Source organism: Dermochelys coriacea, chromosome 26 (genome assembly GCF_009764565.3).
Source record: "Dermochelys coriacea isolate rDerCor1 chromosome 26, rDerCor1.pri.v4, whole genome shotgun sequence".
Lineage (NCBI taxonomy): Eukaryota > Metazoa > Chordata > Testudines > Dermochelyidae > Dermochelys > Dermochelys coriacea.
Window position 1 is genome coordinate 6,929,723 of NC_050093.1, and position 21,046 is coordinate 6,950,768.

Sequence of the window (21,046 nt, forward strand, 5' to 3'; positions counted from 1 at the left end):
TGCTTTGAAAACACAGATGCTAATATTAACAAAAATCCTTAATTGAGTGTGTGTTTCTGCCTTAAAATAGTCTGTTTTTCATTAGAAAACTACAAAATTATTTTTCTGGAAATATTCATTCAAATAAAAAATATATATATTTTGTAGTTGGTCACTTTTTTTTTTTTTTGATTCACTATCCAATAATCCCACTATCCTAGGGTAACAGATTTTACTAGCAATAATATTTTTGGAAACAGCAAATAGTAAATGAGCATTAGAAAATGTTCATGGGATGTGAATTTTAAACTCTCTCAAAAGGTGTGCGCTGGAAATCTGATTCCAAGTAACTCATTCAGTTAGGGAAGAGGAACAATACCAAGTGACCTCGTGTCCAATGAAAACTAATCGACGGAGCTCAAATTCTGAACGCTTCCAATGATCTGTTCACGAAGGATCTCTAGATCTAAAATTATTTAGAAAAAGCACGTAGCAAATAATTTCAAATAACGGCTATAGCCGAGGATGTTGGAAACTGAGTGTGGACTGCCTGTGAACAGGAAGAGGAAGGAGGTTTGTCTAATAAATACTTGCTTGTTAGTTGTATTCACTCAACACTACACTGAAACATTGTGTCCTTTCAATTAAGAGTCTGATCGAAACCCCATTGGGCTTTAGAACCAGGCCAGTGCTTAATTTGTAATGAGAGGTGCTGGGGCTCAAGCGTGTGTGTTTGTGTTTTTGTTTGGTTGTTTGTTTTTTTTTTACTTTCATAACTGACAAGTCCAGGGTGCCGGGGCTATGAACTGCCAGGTGTAGAGGTGCCAGGACTCAACCCTGGCACAAATTTAAGCTCTGGATCGGGTACGAAGGATGGCGTTCTCTCCTGCTTTGTGAATCCTGAGTAAATGAGCAGGAGTTCTCCATGGGTGGGTGGGAACAGCATTGTGAAATTTATTTTATTTATTTATTTATTTATTTAATTACCTTCACACCCAGAATCCGCATTGCTCTAGGCGCTGTACACGCATATAGGAAGTCCCTGAATTGTTGCAGCCTTCTAGATCTCCGTCTGCCCGCAGATGGGAGGGATTTGTGTGAGCGTTACATAGTCCAGTGTTCACTGGCCATACACCATCCAGCTACCTCTCCCTCTGACCCCCCCCCCCCCAAACACCACACTACTTCCAATGGCTCCCCTAATGCAGCACACTTCCAATGCGTACTGGGATTTCACAGCTCCTTTGTGGTGTGGGCTCTCCCCTTCCACTCTTCAGTGCAGCAAAACCAGGCTCCGAAGGGGCTTGGATGATTGAGATTTCATGATAAAAATCTATTTGGACAGACGTGGTCCTGCTGCTGCATAATATTACCATCAGTTATCTGTATTACAGCAACGCCTAGGGTCCCAGGTGTGGTTGGGATCTCTATTGTACTAGACACTATACATACAAGATTTTTACAAGATTTAATGATATTCTAAGGAAAATAGCACCGATTTGTTTCAAAGCAGGATTACATCATCTCCATGGGATTGAGACTGACATAAAAATAATTCAGTATCATGGTTTGAAATCTCAGATTTCTAGGGCAAATAAAATGGGCCAATTCTCTCATGTACACCAATTTAACTTGAGCCTATAGTATGACACTGTTGTAAGGTTCAGAGTAGCAGCCGTGTTAGTCTGTATCTGCAAAAAGAAAAGGAGTACTTGTGGCACCTTAGAGACAAACAAATTTATTTGAGCATAAGCTTTCCTTTTCTTTTTACTGCTGTAAGTGGAAACCAGAGTTTAGCCGAGGGGGTAGAGTTCTCCATACACCCGTTTCTCACCATCCCGGGTAAGGGAACCCAGCAAGAATAAAACAGCTCACCCAAGCTATTGTGGCTGAGTCAGAGGGTCTGGGTTTCTTTCATGGCATATTGGTGACGTGGAGCGAAAGGTATATCCCACACCTGCTTTTCAAGTGCTGTCTTGTGCCCGAGGCTATGTCAAGCCACAACATGCAATGCTTTCTTTGGAGCCTAACCTCGCAGTGACAGCAAATATGCTGTGCCAGAGGGCCTGGCCGAGGAGTTGCATGTTGTTACCTGACATATTTGGGATATGTGCTATTTTTGGTAGCTACTGTCTATATCTAGGTAGTTATGTGGTCCCATCACTGTAATGGCTAAGTGTAATGTCTGGGATAATACACTGTGGAATCATCTTTTCTGTTAAGACCATGTCTTTCAACACAAACATGCTTCAGATAATTAATTTTCCAGTTAGAAAGGTGATCTCTTTGATTCTACATTTGAAAGCTAGAAGGCATCTTTGAATGGCCTAGTTGTTGGATGCACATTGGCTCTGGGGCTACTCACACAAGTAAGGTGAGCAGAATTGGCCTCATTTGTATTGGACGCAGACTGTATTGGCCATATCTATGTCTGTCTGCTGGGGAACTCCCATTGACATTAATGGCACCTGTGTGTAGACTGACCCACCGTGTTTGTGATAAAAAATGAACGGGTAAAATTATGGCCCCTGTGAACTCTCACCATACTCAGGAGGAAAAAAAAAAAAGTTTAGAAGTGTGACAGCTTCCTGTCTGAAACAATTTTTCCTTTCTGACAGCAGCATCTTCCTCTGGGCGGTAGTTCTACCTCTTGCCATTCCGGTGTAGAGAAATATTAATCCTTTTACACAGCGTTTCTTTAATAATATAAAAAATTTCAATAAAACCATGTCCTTATTTAGTCATCGAAAAAGATTTCTACAGTATCAACCAAACTGATCAGTGTAGCTATTTACAACATATCTAATGCCCCTGAAAATGCCAGCACAGAAGTGATTCTTGAAAAGCTCTCATCCTCAGGCTTGGAAACAGGGTTCGGCTCTTCCAGATTTAATACTTATGTAGTTCTTGTAACCTGCAAAGCACTTCATATAGAGAGAGCCAGAGCCTCAGCTGTGTAAATTGCCATAGCTCCTTTTGAAATCACTATAATTAAGCTGTTGGACACCAGCTGAAGATCTGACCCAGCAACTAATTAATTAACCCTCACCGCTTTCCTGTGAAATAAAATAAACCTATTGTAGGTATGGGGAAGGGAAGCGGAGAGGTTCAAGGATTTGCCCAGGGTTGAAGGGAAAGGAGGCTGTGTCAGAGATCAGAACTCCACAATTCCTGGCTCTCAGAGCTGTGCTCAGGCCATGAGGCTCTGACCTCTCTCTCTCTCTCTCTCTTTGGTAATTTGAGCCTTTATTTCCAATCGCTGTGCTGAATCGGATTTCGTGGTAACTGCACTTTTTTTGAATGGGGCTAGATACAGGAAAGAGTTGTTTTTTTGTTTTTGTTTTTTAAAAAAGTGTGAACAGTGTAATTGAAAAAATTGGTGGTTTTTTCATTTTTTTTATTGGAAAAAAATACACACAGGGAAAATGTGTGCTGGGCAGGAATGAAGATCGGTATATCACCGAGGATACAAGTTTTTTTTGTTTTTGTTTAGGAATTAAATAAAATGGTCAGCTGAAAATAAATGTGCAGAAACGTGCACACCCAGTACTTTCACATTTGTCTTTAGGAAAGACACGAGGTTGGTTGGTTGAGCTCGCGTGATCACTACTCTTCTTGCATTCTGGAGAAGCAAATACTTTTGGGGGGCAGGAGGTGAGAGAGAGAAAGGGCTGTATTTAAAAACACCCATGTTAAATAAATAAAGGGAGCAGGAGCTTAGTCCCCAGGGATCAGAAATTGAAAGCGCCAGAGAGCCCCTTCTTCCAGTACAACGTCTTTTAAAAGACACAGTGTCCATGGGGAGGCCCAGCACCCGGCCCTGGGGGCGGAAGAAGGTGGAAGGGGATTGAGCAGGAACTGTCCTGGTCCGGGCTTTCTGATCCCCGTCCTGCCCTGCAGAGGTTCAGCATCTTCCAGGTGGACTGTTTCAAGGGAGACCTTTACCAAGCCCTGATCCCTGCTTGCAGCGTGGCTTGCAAGTGACTCTGCTGGCTCTGAGCAGCGCTGGAGACACTAAAGCTCATGTTCATGATGTGACCGGCGGGCGCGGCACTAGCGGGCCCCCCCGCGTAACTACCGCTGTAGTTTGCGCTGTACGGGCTATTGCTGTAACCGCTGTAGTAGGTGTTGTAGGAGTAAGGGCTGACCGGGACGTTATAAGGGGCCGTGTAAGCCTGTGAGCCCCCAAGGCAGGGCTTGCCGTCCCTGACAAGTACAGGGACCGCTACTCTCCTGGGAGGAAGGGGATGGGCAGAGAACTCCAGCGATTTATCTTGCCTTTGGCGCTTGCACTTGTATCTCCTGTTCTGGAACCAGATCTTGACTTGCGTGGAGGTGAGTTTCAGCAGGCTGGCGAGATGCTCCCGTTCCGGAGCCGAGAGGTACTTCTGCTGTTTAAACCGCCTTTCCAGCTCGAAAACTTGAGCTTGAGAAAACAAAACCCTGGGTTTCCGCCTCTGCCTTGGGTTGGGCCGCTCGCACGGGTCACCTTTCTGCTCCGGGGTCTCGAAAGAGTCCGCGGCCAGAGATTTGCCTGCGAAACCCAAAGCAAAGGGAGACATTTTCAGCTCCAGGCCCCCCCAGAAGCGCGCTTAGAGTTTCCCAGCCCTGGGTCAAAGAGCTCATCACGGGCTCCTGTGAAATTTAGATTCATGATTATTAAAGCCATTCGAAAACCGGGCTGAATTAACCCGAACAGCTTTGGGGGGGAAATCACCCCATGTTTCTGCCAAAAAAAAAAATGAAATTTCGATTATTTTTTTCATTGACAACACAAAATTAGTTCAAGTCTTTCATCTACCAGCACTGATCATTTCTCTCTGTCTGCCCTAAAGTGATTATAATCAATAGGCCCGATCCGAACCTCATTAAATCAGTGGGTGCCTTTCCATTGACTTAGCGGACTTTGTATCAGATCTGTTAAGGCTGGTGAGCTGTCATTAATGACTGCTATATCATTTATGTATATTTCATTGGACGAAATCTCTCTCCAGTTGAATTGTATAAATACTCACAAAAAGAACAGGAGGACCTGTGGCACCTTAGAGCCTAATAAATTTATTTGAGCATAAGCTTTCGTGAGCTACAGCTCACTTCATCGGATGCAACTGTAGCTCACGAAAGCTTATGCTCTAATAAATTTGTTAGTCTCTAAGGTGCCAAAAGTCCTCCTGTTCGTTTTGCGGATACAGACTACCAGAGCTGCTACTCTGAAACCCTGTCATAAATACTTCTATTTCACTGAGACTGAGGGGTGAGGAAAGTAAAACAGGAACTGATCCACTGAACATATCCCATGTGAACGATTCATAGCAAATACCGTAATTCAGTATATACCTTGCTGTCTTTTATTACCGGAATATTGTGTGTGCGTGACCAGGGGAGACACTATAAGCTCTGTTCCCTCTAAGCGGTGTGCCTGCGTGTGCACACAGATCCTAAACCCTGCGCCCGCACCAAAATTTACACAGAAGTACAACAATTTGCACAGAAGCATTTTTTTGTGTGCACAGGGCCTGTCAAAAATTAGAGGGAACAGTGACTGTAAGGCTATGGTTTTGGGTTGTTTAATTTGATTCAAGAAACATGAAGCGATCTTCAAATGAAGGAGGGAAGGCTATCGCCTCCAGGAAACAATGCCCAGCAGAGCTTTGATTGAATACATAGATAGCTAGGTTTCAGAGGAGCAGCCGTGTTAGTCTGTATTTGCAAAAAGAAAAGGAGGACTTGGGGCACCTTCGAGACAAATACATTTATAGCTAGATCCACTTCGCGAGAATCCTACTCGAAGTGAGGCACCTGTTACCTTCCAGTGTGATTTCTTCACAGCTGGACGATGGAGCCGCGGCGTATTCCCGCTGCTCCTTTCCACCCACGCCGCCTCCCTCCCTACTCATTTCCAAATCTAGACGTCCGATCTTGCAAGCTCCTGCTCGCAGGAGTAATCCTTACTCCGGGGAGGAGACCTCTTGGCTTGAACAGCGCCCCGCCTGATTGATAGGCGCCAGTGTGGCAGAATCAGCCGCCAGTTTACTTAATGTTTCCCCCCCAATGGGCTCTAATGTGCAGTCCCATGCTGTGGTGGTGGGTCCTAGCCGGAGGTTGTGGAGGAAGCAGGAAACCCAGCACGTTCGCAAGGAATCGGGGCGCAATGTAAAGCCACCGAGGTGTATTCTGTTCTCTTTGCTCGTCCAGACTTTGGTCCCCATGTTGTTTGAACGAAATTATTGAGCTCTTCCGCCTTCTTCCTCCACCCCGTTACGCTTGCAAAGAAAACCGGTGTAGGAGATTAAAAAAAAAATAAAACTAAAAAAGCACAAGATGAGCCTTATTGACTTTCTGGCTTATATAATAATAATAATAATAATAAATAATTAATTAATAATTCATAATGCCGTTTAGGCGTTAGGAAAACGACCCGCCTTCCTATTTATTTGCGGGGTGCAGTAGGAAGTTTTGGATTGTGTTATGCAAACCCAAACCAATCTGATCTGTGTGTGTGTGGAAAATGCGGGTCCCTAAGCCCGCGTGTCAAATACACGTGCCGGTTAACAAACCGCTGAGAATGAGTCAACAACCCCACCCCACCCCGCCCCCCCAAAAAGGGATCGGTTTGGACTAAAATTTCGACCCCGTCCAATCAATATTTAGCAGGTTACAACTATTCTCGCTCTTCTGGTGTGACTTGTGCTGCTCATGCAATCCTGCGCGAACGAGATTTATTGCAACTTTGATTGTTCGTTTAAAAATCACCTCGGGGCACTGAAATCAACCTCGTAGTGGGGCTGTAATATTCTGAATGATTGTTTTGAATTACAATCGTGCACAGGTTAAATGACCATCCAGTCATTTCCTATGTAATTGGGGAATGATGGGATTTTTCTCTTTTTAAAAGAATGTAGAGTGTGTGTGTGCGTGTGTGTGTGCGCGCCCGCCCATCTTCAACCGCTTTGTACGTATTGTGTGTACACCCATTCAAACGCTTCATATTTTATATATTAAAATAGTGTTAATGGATGGACACAATATATTCAAACACCTTATAATATATACACACACATACAGATCTTTTTCTCTATGTATACAGTGAAATAATATAAAACGACTTCATATTTTAAATTATTTTCAGCGTGTAACGATATTTGCCTTAGATGCTTAACAAGAGCTAACTATGAGTTGGAAGCTTGAACTATTAAATGCAAAGCTATGTTGTTTTTATTTCCGTAAGACGTAATTATTTCAAATCAAAATACAGGCCCCCCTCCCTCCCCGCTTGACAGGTCAGTGGTTACATTTGCCATTTTATAAAATTCCCTGTCCTGAGGACTTAATTTTATGGATTTGTTACTTTGTGGCTGGTTTTATTTTTGAAACTTGTTAAGTACAGTGTCGACAAAGAAAAAGCCACCTTCATAAAACATAAGTTGGAGGAAAAAATAAAGGTTGACTGTTGACCATTATTTGTTTTAAATAATATATAAGGGTTTAAAAAATTTAAATACCAGCTTTGTTCGTGCAATCAAACGGGATCTAATTTGAAACGCGGTTATGGGTTGGATTTTTTTTTTTTTTTTTCAAAAAAAGCAACAATATTTTTACATCTTTCACGGTAGTAATTTTTGTAACTGTATTCTCTGCGGCTGCGAAGTACCCGATTTCTTTTCTATTTGTATGTATTCAAATGCTTTCCAATATAGTGTGTGACGTATATTGCTTCACACTTAACACCGGTTGTGAAAATTACTTTTCCTGTATCCATACTAGTGGCTTTATTCCTGGCATTGTTTTACTGTAAGAACTTTTAAAACTATATGTAGGTGAATCTGAAGAGACTAGAATCCAGTTTTGTTGATGATAGTTACACAGAAGAGTTTGAACAATTAAATTTGCATAGGGTTCTGTTAATATCTATCAACACGTACATCACATTATATATGTCTCACAAAGATAGCAAATATCTATATTACAAATTCCAAATTGCAACCTCTCTGGCTACTCAAAAGTTTTATCCTGCCATTATATATAAATCCCAAATGAAATCACATGGCATTTTAAAGTAAACAAATTATTTCATTGCAACGGGTCTAAACACGATCTTGTAGCCCAAATTTTTTCTCTCAACGTTTCCTTAACGATTTTTAATGCTGATTTCTTGCCATGCACTAATATATGGCTTGATGATAAGGAACCTATGCAATCCCCTTGCCCCAGATTTTGTGTATTAACCAAAACTAAAAGCCTATAGATGGCCTCCTTTCGCTGGGGGAATATTTTGGAGAGGTAATTTGCTATGAAAGTCAATCCCAAATCTGTGCATCTCTTTAAGGGCTTAAGAACATACGAATGGCCATATTGGGTCAGACCAATGGTCCATCTAGCCTCATATCCTGCCTTTTGACAGTGGCCAGCGCCAGAGGCTTCAGAGGGAATGAACAGAACAAGTGAATTATCCAGTGATCCACTCCCAGCTTCTGGGAGTCAGAGGTTTGGAGACACCTAGAACATGGGGCTGCCTCTCTGACCATCTTGGCTAATAGCCATGGATGGACCTATCCTCCATGAACTTCATCATTGATCCAAAGCCTCTGAAGCCAAGGGAAAGATTCCCATTGACTTCCATTGGTTTTGGATTAGTCCCCAAGTTTATTAGCTGGTGGAATTTCTCCCCCTCCCCTTAACTTACTTAGGTCCATGTCGTCGTCTTCTTCACAGGAGCTTCTCAGGAGCTCATACTCCTCCTCACGCCTCCTGCAATTTCCGCGATGATCGACTTCCACCGGGAAGGGAAGGTCCCCAGAATTGTAGGCAGCCTCTCGTTTCTTGCGCAGGCAAGCAGGGGGTGGCTGCAGGGCCGGAGGCTCTTGCAGATCCTGGGGGAGGAATCCCTGAGGGTCCCCGCTCTGAGCGCTCTGCTGCTCCAGCTTTAAGATGTCTTTGACCGAGAAGGGGGTGGAAGTGATAGGACAGGGCAGCATCCTGCTCGGACTCGTGGGGGAAATGGAGAGGAAGAAATGTTGGAGCCCCAATTCTGGGGGCCTTGAGATGGAGGAGGGGGGGGGGAGGAGCAAAATCAGGGCTCCCCGGACTGGAGGGTTGTGTGTGCCAGGGCCCTGTCCTAGTTCTTTGGCTCGCTGGGCTGCTTCTGACGTGCTCCCACGGGCTTAGGGTTACCTTGGAATTGTGAATGGGAGGGCGTCCTTCGAAAAGCCCATTGGTTCCCCCGGAGCCACGTGACTACCCCCTGCCTCTTATTTACCTCTTGACTGATACTGCAGAGTTGGGTATCACCAAGAGATCAATAAATATACATCGATATGGGGGGGGGGGGAAGGAAGACAACGGGACATCGTGACAGAGCTAAGCAGGGATGAGGTCAGCCTTTCCTTTTCTGAACTCTTCCTTTGGGTGAATAGAAAAGGAGGACTTGTGGCACCTTAGAGACTAACACATTTATGAGAGCATAAGCTTTCGTGAGCTACAGCTCACTTCATCACGAAAGCTTATGCTCTCATAAATGTGTTAGTCTGTAAGGTGCCACAAGTCCTCCTTTTCTTTTTGCGAATACGGACTAACAGGGCTGCTACTCTGAAACCTGTCATTTGGGTGAATAGTTGATCGTGGGAGTGGGAACAGCAGTTGTTTTATCCTTGGGAGATTTCAAACCAACCAACCAACCCCACTGCAGGTAATAATCCTCGCTTTCTAGAGCACCTCTTGCCCGGGTTCTGCGTTTCTAGGAGATGCAAAGATGGCAAATTTAAAACCCCCCAGCTCTGCATACAGATGAAAACTATAACATGTAATCCCGCCGGTTAGTAGTAATATTACTGATGGGTAGATATTGTAATTAGTACAGCATTATTATAATAGGATTGCGTGCTTCTGCTTAAAACAGCTGTGAAGCGAACAATTGCATTATGCGTCCTAATCGTTGCTTTACTAATTACAATATTACAAAACATCAATAACACTAGGCACCTCCATAGCGTTCTGTAGTCTCAGTAGAGCTCTACAATTACGTGCAAGGCTGCATGGGTGGATATGCACATGCATGGAGATCACTGTGTACAAGTAAGGGTGCATGTGTCCGTATAATCCATTAACAAGTATATAAGGGTTTATGGAAGCAAGTGGCAAATAAATTTGGAGAAAATAGGCACACTGGTATTTCAGAAGGGGGGGGGAATGTTGGACCAGCGAAGTTGGTTATATTTTTAAAGCAAATTTCTGACAGGCTTGCAAGTGCAAGACTATGGAAGCACTGTCAGTTGCCCATAGCCAGAGATTGATACATTTCCAAACCGCACTGATTACCCTGTAATGTGGCCGGCTGGTGTACCCACTTGTGATCTGATATTTAATACAATAGCTTCTGTTGCCCAAATTTCCCGTTATCAGTAAAAAGAAAAAGGTGCCACAAGTCCTCCTTTTCTGTTTGGGAATACAGACTAACAGGGCTGCTGCTACTCTGAAACCGTTGTCAGTAGGAGTCATAACAATTAAAACAATCAACTTGAAAAAGAAATTAAGTATTTTTAAAAGAAAACGCCACAATCATTACCTCCAAGGGCGAGAGGAAGGGAGAACAAAACACACCAGAGTTTTATGGCATTATTTGCCTCGGTTCTTTGTATTTCAGTTTCAGACATATCTGCCATTAATAGTTTTCAGCCTGGATATTAGTTTGGATCCACTATTTTAGATCTATTCGGAGAGATGCAAGAATGCAGTTTCTGGGGAATAAACACAACTCAGTTACTTCTGAGAAAAGCCCATAAACTCCCGATAAAAATCACTGTGTAAAAACGAGCTTCATTTTTATATATATATATATATATATATATATATATATATATATGCATCCGATGAAGTGAGCTGTAGCTCACGAAAGCTTATGCTCAAATAAATTTGTTAGTCTCTAAGGTGTCACAAGTCCTCCTTTTCTTATTTCTATATTTGACTCCGTTTGATCTGAATCTGGGGTCACTGAACGGGGTTTGGGGGGAGACACTTTTTGAGCCTAGGGCAAAAATGTCAGACTTGACATTTTAATTTTTCTTTTAAAAAAAAATCCTCCAAGATGAATTATAAGTTAACTGTTAAATTTACACTCGGCATAGTACAAATTGCTTACATTACCTTTTAAGTTTTTCCTTGTTCAGAAAACACAGGCGACGTATAGATGGCCAAAAGAAGGAGGGAGTAACATATATAGGTAGATCATATAATACAGAAGTAGATCATAGACTATATCGTAGAGGTAGACGACATATGTGAGTAGATATAAAAAGCTCTGAGATTTTCTATTTTTAATTATTATAATAGAGGATGTTTGCTAACTAGCGGCCCAACCTTGTATTCCTTGCTCAGGCTAAACTGTCATCAACTTTAATGAGAGTTTGGGGTCCTTCCTTTAGGATGCAGAATCTGGCCCAATTCCGGGTTTTCAAAGGCAATAATCTAATCCCTTTCTGGACAGCATTCCCTTCAATCATTTAGCAGCACGATTAGGGAGGAAGGCTTCTAACTTCCGTCCCCTCCTCCCTGGGGTTTTGTTAGCTTTCCTGACTCGCTTGTATGTTTCAGCCTCCCTGGGTGTTTGTTTTGCTTATCAAACAGCTCTTGAGCACTGACAAGTTTGAACTAAAGAGCAAAGGAGCCAAAGCATCCCCTCCCCACTTTGTATTCCCCAAACAGGGGAAGAAATAGAAAAGATTTGCCTAAGCGGCAATAAAATAAATCTAATCGATTTTAGCCTCCATTAAGATCACATTAGCGAGTGGATTTGGGAGATAAGGGCTGATAAGGTGCAGGACCTGGGGTGTGGAGACCACCCTAGCTCTTGGAGAAAGCTCTGTGCCTCTGGCCTGGGAAGAGGTTTGGCTGGAGAGAGGAAAAAAAAAAATCTTCCATCAAGGCTCGAACTCCCTGCTGAGAATGCACTATCCGAATTCCTGTACTCTGTGCAAACTGTGGTTGAATTACCATCAGGAGCCCTGGGATCTTCTCTAGACCATGGATGTGCGGCGAGCACAACTATGGCATAGTAGACCGAGCAGAGAGTCCAGTTTCTACTCCCAACTGCCTGTGTTCCTCAGTGTCCCCATCTGTAAAATGGGCAGACTGATTCTTGCCCTCTTTTGTAAATGACCGTTGGGATCTTGGATAGTGACGGTACTCTGTTGCAAAATTCCAAGTAACACATTTCCTGCAAACGTTCTTCTGAGGAGTGTTAATTTTCTGATATTCTCTTGCCCACCACATTTTCTCCAAGTGTTATGGTCGATCTGTGTACATATTTTTTTTAATATCGGCTATATAGGCTCTTTATGGTATTGCCTGCATCTGACATTTTCTGCTACGCTGTTAGAATGGAGAGCATCTTACTAGCGGTTTCTCTTGTTGCCTTTAAAAACAAACTGTACAACATCCCTTATCCCTAGAGGAATAATGAATAGAAATAGAATATCTGTCTCTCTAGATTTATTATAAGGTTGCCCATCACCATGGTATTTGAGCACCCTCCATGAAAAGTATATGCAAAATCTCTCTCTTCCAGCCTGGCTGACAAGAACAAGCTTAAAGTTTATTGGGCCTGATTCTGCACAGCATTATGGTAGTGTAAATCAGGAGTAACTCTAATGAAGCCAAAGGACTCGTCTAGTGAAAAAGTGGGATGAGGAAGGAATCAGGCCTATTGTTTCTTATTATCTGCCTTCTAGGGTGTTGCAAAGATTAACTTAGCAAAATTCTGTGAAGATGAAAATCGTTATGTAAGCGCTAAAGGTGTCTATATTCAGGCAGGTACACACACACATACTTTCTCTCTGTCTGATAGTCAGATCCTGTAACTCTGACATGAATACCCAACCTTTCACACCAGTCATCTCATTCACTTTAATTGCATGAGAACACATTACTCAACTGAGTAAGGGCTGCAGGCTTCATACAACACTGAGGCACACGCTCAGATTTTCAAAAGCACCTTGGATGCTGAGCTGATTTGAAAATCTGGCCAAAGGTGTTGGCAATGGGAGCTGCAGGGTGCCGAGACATTTTTCTAAAACTGCCTCTTGTTTAAGTGTCTAAACGAGAGCCGAGCTCTGCGGACAATGTGGCCGCTTCTCTGAACATTTGAAAATCTGGCTTCCAGAGCCCAGACCTGCCCTCCTTTCTCCCACCAGCACTGCCACTGAAGTCCATGGCACTACTCCAGTGCGTAAGGCAAGCAAGTAGGGCTCTCTGCTGCTCAAGTCACTCAAGCAAAACTCCCAGGGACTGCATTATAGGTCCAGAGATTCAAGTGCTAGCATCACTCAGGCAGCTATTAAAACCTTATCTCTGACCCCTCCTCCCCAGCCCAATTTCCCTCCTGGTTTTTCACAAATCTATGTCAGAAAAGAATAAAATGGCACGTTCTTTTCATAGCTGGGAATCCTTGCCTGCCCAGGTGAAATTATGCAAATTATTTCCACCTGTTCTTAAATGTCGTTAGGAAGATTAAGGTACCCGGTTGATATTTGCAATGTAAGCTGTGTTGTTCAGATTCTGTAGGCTTTTTACAACAAGAAGTTATAGATCAAATTAAGTTAACTGCTGAGCTGTGAGGTAATAGTCAGATAAACTCTCATCTTAAAGTTTGATACCAGACTTCTTATCTTTGTTGTACTTTGCCATTGCTACACTGAAGCTGAACATTCATTTCAATTAAAATTCCAGGCTAGCTTCAGAAGGCTGGTGTCTGCTGATAGCACTGACAGAACAGAGCTAGTTTTGGCCTTGGTTGGGCTGATATCTCTCCACACCACAAAAATAGCCAAATTGGACTATTAGAGAAGGCTAAATAAATAAACCACCCAAATACAGGCAAGGAAATGAGGGCCTGAAACAGGAGAGAAAATAAATACAATGGAAAAAGGTGAGAAAGAGCTCATGAATCCACAGATAGGTGCTCGTAGCTGTGATTTAAAACATGAATTTCTTTGTGGCAGCAAATAGATTTTCTAGCAATGTATATATTAAAATTATATTTATGCCCACATAGTTATGGGACATACCTGGCATGGATCAGCATAACATTATGGCATTATTTTTCAGGTACATATAACAATAGTGACTGAAGGGTATGTAAAAAGAAAAGGAGTACTCGTGGCACCTTAGAGACTAACAAATTTATTTGAGCATAAGCTTTCGTGAGCGACAGCTCACTTCATCGGATGGCTTATGCTCAAATAAATTTGTTAGTCTCTAAGGTGCCACAAGTCCTCCTTTTCTTTTTTGCGAATACAGACTAACACGGCTGCTACTCTGAAACCAGAGACTATAGAAAGTCACTTGAAAATGCTGAAGAACCCTGGTTCTTATTCCCTGTTTCTGTACTCTGTACCAGTGGCTCTCAACCTTTCCAGGCTACCGTACCCCTTTCAGGAATGTGATTTGTCTTGCGTACCTCCAAGTTTCATCTCACTTAAAAACTACTTGCTTACAAAATCGGACATAAAAATTCAAAGTGTTACAGCCACACTATTACTCACAAATTGCTTCCTTTCTCATTTGTACCCTATAATTATAAAAGAAATCAAGTAGAATATAAATATTATACTTACATTTCATTGTATAGTATGTAGAGCAGTATAAACACGTCATTGTATGAAATTTTAGTTTGTACGACTTCCCTAGTGCTTTTTATGTAGTGGCTTGTAAAACTAGGCAAACATCTAGATGAGTTGACGAAGATCTCTGAGTACTCCCAGGGGTACGGGTACCCCTGGTTGAGAACCGCCGCACTACAGAATGCGTATTTACATGTACGTTGTAAAGTAAGGCCATAAACTATGCTTGACATATATAGCCAGATGGAAAATGGGTACATTCTAGTTACAGAACTGTGGCCTCTATACAGCAAGGTGGTGAAGCGTGTCCCATTGGCTTGCATGGGCCTACTCACCTGGTTAAGTACATTGCTAAATTGGGGCTTCCCCATCCTGTGAGCATCCTCAATTCCCCCTGAATGAAAAACCAAAACCAACCAGAGCAGCTCCAAATCGGTATGAATTCTTTTGCAGGGCGTTCATCACGTCTCTCCCGACGAGACTAACCAGAAATTCAGGCGTCTGTTTCCAGGTAGGATGTGAACACATACAGAACCATCTCACCTCCTAGGCAATTAGGGCTTGACCCACAAGCCTATTAAAGTCTTACTTCTTACCACTACAAACTGCAAACTGGGGGAAACAGTGGTGGATGGGGGTGGGAGAGGAAATTACTCTCACTGCTTCCCCTGACTGAGTACTGTGTAGAAACACCCAACTGGTGGGCAGAATAAACAGGGCACTCTTCAGCACTTTAGCAGTGCAGTATATTTTCTGCAAGAGATTAAAAATCCTCTGCTCTGCTAATTGATTAAAATGTTAAAAGGCTGGAAAAAGACCTGGTTTGATTCACCTGCACACAGGAGGGAACTCTGAGCCCACCAGGGTTCCACTTGCATTATGTTCTTTAATTTGCCACCTGGCATAAGATAATATTTTGCACTTTAGAGGTATCTGTATTTTGATGTGTTAAACCTGCTCCACACCCATCTTCACCCAGAGGAAAAATACAAGACCTTAGGCCCACATCAGAGGGCAAAAAAAAAAAAAAAAAAAAAAAAAAAAGTTTGATTTCTATCTCAACACCTATTTTTCATCCTCTTTCAGAGGTGAGGCAGACTTAAAACACTGTCCAGTTTCTACCAGAAAACGCAGCAATTTCAGGAATCATCTGACTCAATTTAAATGAGCTTTTCAGACACCAGCTGTAAAATTCTTTCTGGATATTTATTGGGGCCCGATCCTGCATTCTCTGTGTCTGCAAGTTTCTTATCGAAGGCAGTTTTCCATGAAGGAGGAATGCAGGATCCGGCCTTATGGTGTTTAAATCAAAGGAATAAGGTATTGACAAAATTTGTTTCTTCTCCGTTTGAAATCGCTCGGTGGTTAGCCATTGCCATTAGCAGCGCTCTGGCTTCGTTAGCATTTGCAAAGGGTTGCTACTTTATTTCACCTCATGGTTTTGTTCTGACGTGCCTGAGTTAAAATCCACAGGGGTTTTTCTGTAACCATGTTGTTGGATTCGTGTGACCCGCGAATGGGATAGGAATGAGAATTTATTCTAAACTGGCAACTGACAGCTACAAGTTAACGCCCAAAAGACAAAGCCTTCTGAATGCTTCCTAGATCCTGCATTTTTCTGAGACTGGAAATCCGATGAAGTGCATCCGCTGAAGTGAGCTGTAGCTCACGAAAGCTTATGCTCAAATAAATGTGTTTAGGTTCTAAGGTGCCACAAGTCCTCCTTTTCTTTTTTGCGAAAACAGACTAACACGGCTGCTACTCTGAAACCTGGAAATAACTGGACACCGATCTATTAAATTTCGGCGCAGGAACAGAAATGAGATTTCTACTTTTCGGTATCAACTAAGGGGCTGTTTAACCGTTTGCTCTCGGGACGTTTCCTTTAAATACTGAGTATTTTATTTTGATCTGGAACTGTGTGCGTGCGTAGGGGAGGGGGAAGAAGAAATCGAAAAGTTGCAAAATCAACAACTCTAGTTCAGAGTATCAGAGGGGTAGCCCTGTTAGTCTGTAGCCACAAAAACAAGGAGGAGTTCGGTGGCACTTTAAAGACTAACAGATTTATTTGAGCATAAGCTTTCCTGGGTTTAAAAAAACAAACAACCCACTTCTTCAGCTGCAGGGAAGCTGTAGTTCAAAATCTCTTTTCAAATGGTGTTTTTTAAATACAGGTTCTCTAACATGAGACTGACTTTATTGGACTGGAATGCAGAAATGATATTGACAATATTGTGAGGATAAAATCACTGGATTGGTGATAATAAGAGGCGTGAACAGAAATGTGGGCAAAACACTTTCCGCTTGGCAGGGATGCAAACGTGAAATCATTCGGGCGAAATGCACTTGTAGAAAAGACAAAGAATATACCAATGTTAATGGATCATCGCCTGTGTTTTTCTTAACGGCTGAGTTAGAAAGGCGTGGGAGGGTTAGAGAGTCTTCAGAAATGTTTGTATTCATATTTAAATCCTCTGGGGAATAGCGATCTTCCTCGATTAATGTTCACACTTCAACTTTCCAGGCAAGTCCAGCAAATGTGTAGACAACGCCAAAGAGCGTTTAAAACTGTGGATTGGACCCAGTAAAGGTGAGGGGAAGTCTCCAGTGCTTTAATTTAATTTTAATTTAATTTAAAAAACAACCCACCTGCTTCTGGTCTGAAAAGATCTGATCTATTTCGTGCCAACTAGTGGCACCTGACTCTGTAGCAATGACTAACAATAATCCTTAGGCTACCACCTGCATGCAGTGTCCTAGTTAATCTATGATCTGCAAATTACGTGCCAAAAATGTGGGGGTTTTCTTGCCGAATTTGCTCCTTCTTTCTGGGAGTTGGCGTTGTGAATCAGCGTGGAGGGAAAGTATTTTCAGAAGCCAAGTGATTTAGTGACCACAAAATAAAATAAAATTGTATCAAATAAAATCACCCCGAAGTTCAATGTGCTGGGGTTGAAAGAGGATTGGGAGATATAGCACGGTGGGAGATACCGATTCCAAAGGGTTATTTTAAGGCTTTCTTAGGGAGGGAGGCAACGGTTTAAGAGAGGAAATAATTGAAAGACGATGAAGACGGCATCCAAAACAGCGGAGTGCTAAGAAAGTGTCCCAAAATTCAATAATTGCGGCAACTTGTTCTTTCTATCTTTAAAATATTGCTAGGCATGAAATACCTTATCTCATATTAGACTCACACACATCTGGGTACTTGTGGCACCTTGGAGACGAACCCATTTATTTGAGCACAAGCTTTCGTGAGCTACAGCCCACTTCATCGGATGCATTTGGTGGAAAATGGGTTTGGTTTTTCCACCAAATGCATCGGATGAAGTGGGCTGTAGCTCACGAAAGCTTATGCTCAAATACATGGGTTCGTCTCCAAGGTGCCCCAAGTCCTCCTGTTCTTTTTGCGAATACAGACTAACACGGCTGCTACTCTGAAACACATCTCTGTGTGTGTCTCTGTCTCATTTAACTTCTGCTGCCCTCTCTTGAGAACTTTTCCATGCTCGCTCTCTGTGTAATGCGGGAACCCTCCTGCCTCCCGATCATAAGGTAGATCTTCGTATTTTATTATTATTTTTTGTTTTTAACCAGAGTCCCCACTGGCGGCGGGTTGCAGAGAGGTTCCCCACTCAGCGCCGGTGCGGCCAATCCCCCGGCTCATGAAGTGGGAGCGCAGGCGAGAGGCGATTCCTCCCCGCTAGATTCATGGTCAAGTCGGAGGGGCCGGTTTGTGACTCCGCCACCGACCAGACAGTAACATTACACCTTGGCTTGTTGATGGCAGGAGGCAGCCGGCGCCAAGGTAAAATGCTTGGCTGGGATTGAGACAAGCAGGAAGGAATTGGGGGTAAGTAGCTTTATCCGCCCCGTAATGACGGCTGCTCTGGAGATTAATGTGGAGACGCTGCTTTGGCTCCACGGGCTTTCAGTCGCAAAGGGGGCCTGGCCCTGGGCAGAGAGGAGGTGTGTGTGTGTGGGGGGGGGGGGGGACACATGGATTGCCCCAGCACTCAGGGTTTTGCAGATTTTTGGAATTAAAATGGAGGAGGGGAAAGAGTGGATTCGGGGGAATCTAGGAGAGGTCTCCCCCCCTTATGCAATCAGATTCCCCCTCTTGGTAGAGCAAACCTTACTCATCGGTTTCCATCTAACATCCTGTGACCATCCGATGAGGTGAGCTGTAGCTGACGAAAGCTTATGCTCTCATAAATGTGTTAGTCTCTAAGGTGCCACAAGTCCTCCTTGTCTTTTTGCAGATACAGACTAACAGGGCTGCTACTCTGAAACCGGTCACTCCCTTGACTGATCTGTCTGTGCCTGGAGTTAATAATTGGCTTTTAGACTGGTAGCCTTTTGGGGCAGGGACTGGCCATGATCTCTGTGTTCTCTTCTGTTCTCTATAGGTGCTTATACTGCTCTCTTGTCACCATAGTATCTGTGAACAGTGCTCGGCAAAAAGGGGCCCAGTCTATTGGAAGCCTCCTCCTGCACCCCCAATAGAAATAACATCAGTAAACTGAATGCATCCGATGAAGTGAGCTGTAGCTCACGAAAGCTTATGCTCAAATTAATTTGTTAGTCTCTAAGGTGCCAGCAGTCCTCCTTTCCACTACAGCCAGAACACCACAGATTTTTGAATGCCTCGTTTATTCCAGAGGTTCTGCGAGCTCACAACTCCCACCAATTTCCACTGGAGCTGTGGGTGTTCATCACCCATTGAAAAATCCTTTAACCAGAATTTTCAAAAAGTCTCAGAACTCACAGCTGGGGTCAACCCCAGGCGTCTAAATCAACAGCCAGAATTTCAAAGAGCTCGTTGCATTGCACTCCTGCTGAAAATCTGACCAATGGGAGCTGCTCAGTGTGTGCTGAGATTTCTGAAAATTGATTCCTTATTTTGGTGTATAAAGCCTAGAAGAATTTCAATGGGATTGGCTCCTCTGAAAGTCCCTTCCCTACATCAGAGCTGCTTTCAGACAGCCTGGCTCAAGTTGGGTGCCTGAAATTTGAGGCAACTAGACCCAGTGGCACTGTTCCCTCTAAGCTGTGCGCGTGTGTGTATGCACATATATCCTAAACCCTGTGCATACGGCGAAACACCGTGCACACAGAAATTTGCACAGAAGCACAACAATTTGCACAGAAGAAATTTTTTGCGTGCACAGCCTGTGAAAAATTAGAGGGAACATTGCCCAGTGGCCACTTCTGAAAATTTGTCCCTAGTTTATTTCTGAGAACCCATCGCTGTGGCATCTGAATGCCTCCTGCAGTGTCCCAACAATCCCTTTTTGGATTTACAGCCCAGTGATTGACAGAAACAGAGTGGCAGGCGGTGCTAGATCATTGGGGGCGCTAAATAGGAATATTTTGCCCCCCTCTGCCCCCCCAACACATAATAAAAAGCGAGTGGGGCTTGAACTGCTCCGGGCCCTAAGCAATTGCTTAGTCTGCTTATGCTTAATGCCAGTTTCGGGGTGATATAGACACACATGACCACGCCTAGGACTTGCTGCCACTGGAGTCCATGGTAAACCTCCTATGGACTTCTGTGCCACCTTGCCCTGACATTTTTCTAGCTTTGTCAAATACATTAACGCCCGTTAAGCATGTTTATTTAATAAATGTCCTTATTCAAAACAAGAAAAATAATGGAAGAATTTGTTAAGAGCACTTGCAAAGTGAATTCTGTAATGGCACTTGTATGCCGATGGTGATAGAGGAGGTAGTGCAGGAGGTCATGGTAGATGACCTAATGGTTACTCTGGCATTCAAGTCCATGGAGCTATGAATATGCCTGGCTTTGAAAGGAGCTGGCTTTGAGCATTGCTGTCATTATATTGCAATTTCAATTGCATTGAATGTTCTTATCAGCTCTAATTTTGAGTCTTTGGTGCATGGGCTCAGATTATACTCTCTTGTACTGACATGCTTCCAGGTCTATTATACGTTGTAACTGTGTTGGTCCCAGGATATTAGAAAGGCAAGGTGGGTCCTTTTATAGGACCGAATTCCATTAGTGAGCGAGAAAAGCTTTTGAGTCTACGCTGAGCTCTTCTTCTTCAGTTCCTTGTCTCTCTCATCAACAGAAGTTGGTCCGATAAAATATATTGCCTCACCCACCTTGTCTCTCTATTATATGTTAACGTTGACATTGTCACTGGCCCTATATGCAATTGGGAAGTTCTAATCACCTCATGTCAAAATACAAGCAGATGGGACAATCCATGAAATTGAAAGGTGGCAAATTTAAATCTGATAAAAGGAAATACTTTTTCAGCACAATGCACATTTAGCCTGTGGAACTCATTGCCAACAGGCATCATTCAGACCAAGAGCTTAGTGGAACATACTGCCTTGGAATCCCCAGCAGCGATCCTCCAACCCTGATTCCCCTTCCAGTCCCCGCCACTTATCACCCTCTACTCTGCACACGTATCTCTCCCCTCACC

The 21,046-nt window shown here is 43.2% G+C and overlaps 1 protein-coding gene and 1 long non-coding RNA gene across 3 annotated transcripts in view; one reads left to right on the forward strand and one right to left on the reverse strand.

Annotated features, from left to right (window-relative positions):
• The window catches only part of LOC119848758, a 92,525-nt gene that overhangs the window by 40,631 nt on the left and 30,848 nt on the right, over positions 1–21,046 (forward strand). The gene's annotated exons all lie outside the window — the stretch shown is intronic.
• On the reverse strand, positions 1,742–8,978 carry NKX2-6 (NK2 homeobox 6). Its single transcript, XM_038384948.2, has 2 exons — positions 8,663–8,978; positions 1,742–4,513 (listed from the first exon to the last, which is right to left on the reverse strand). Exons 1-2 carry the CDS (start codon positions 8,952–8,954, stop codon positions 3,921–3,923), a joined length of 885 nt encoding a protein of 294 aa, XP_038240876.1. The 5' UTR covers positions 8,955–8,978; the 3' UTR covers positions 1,742–3,920.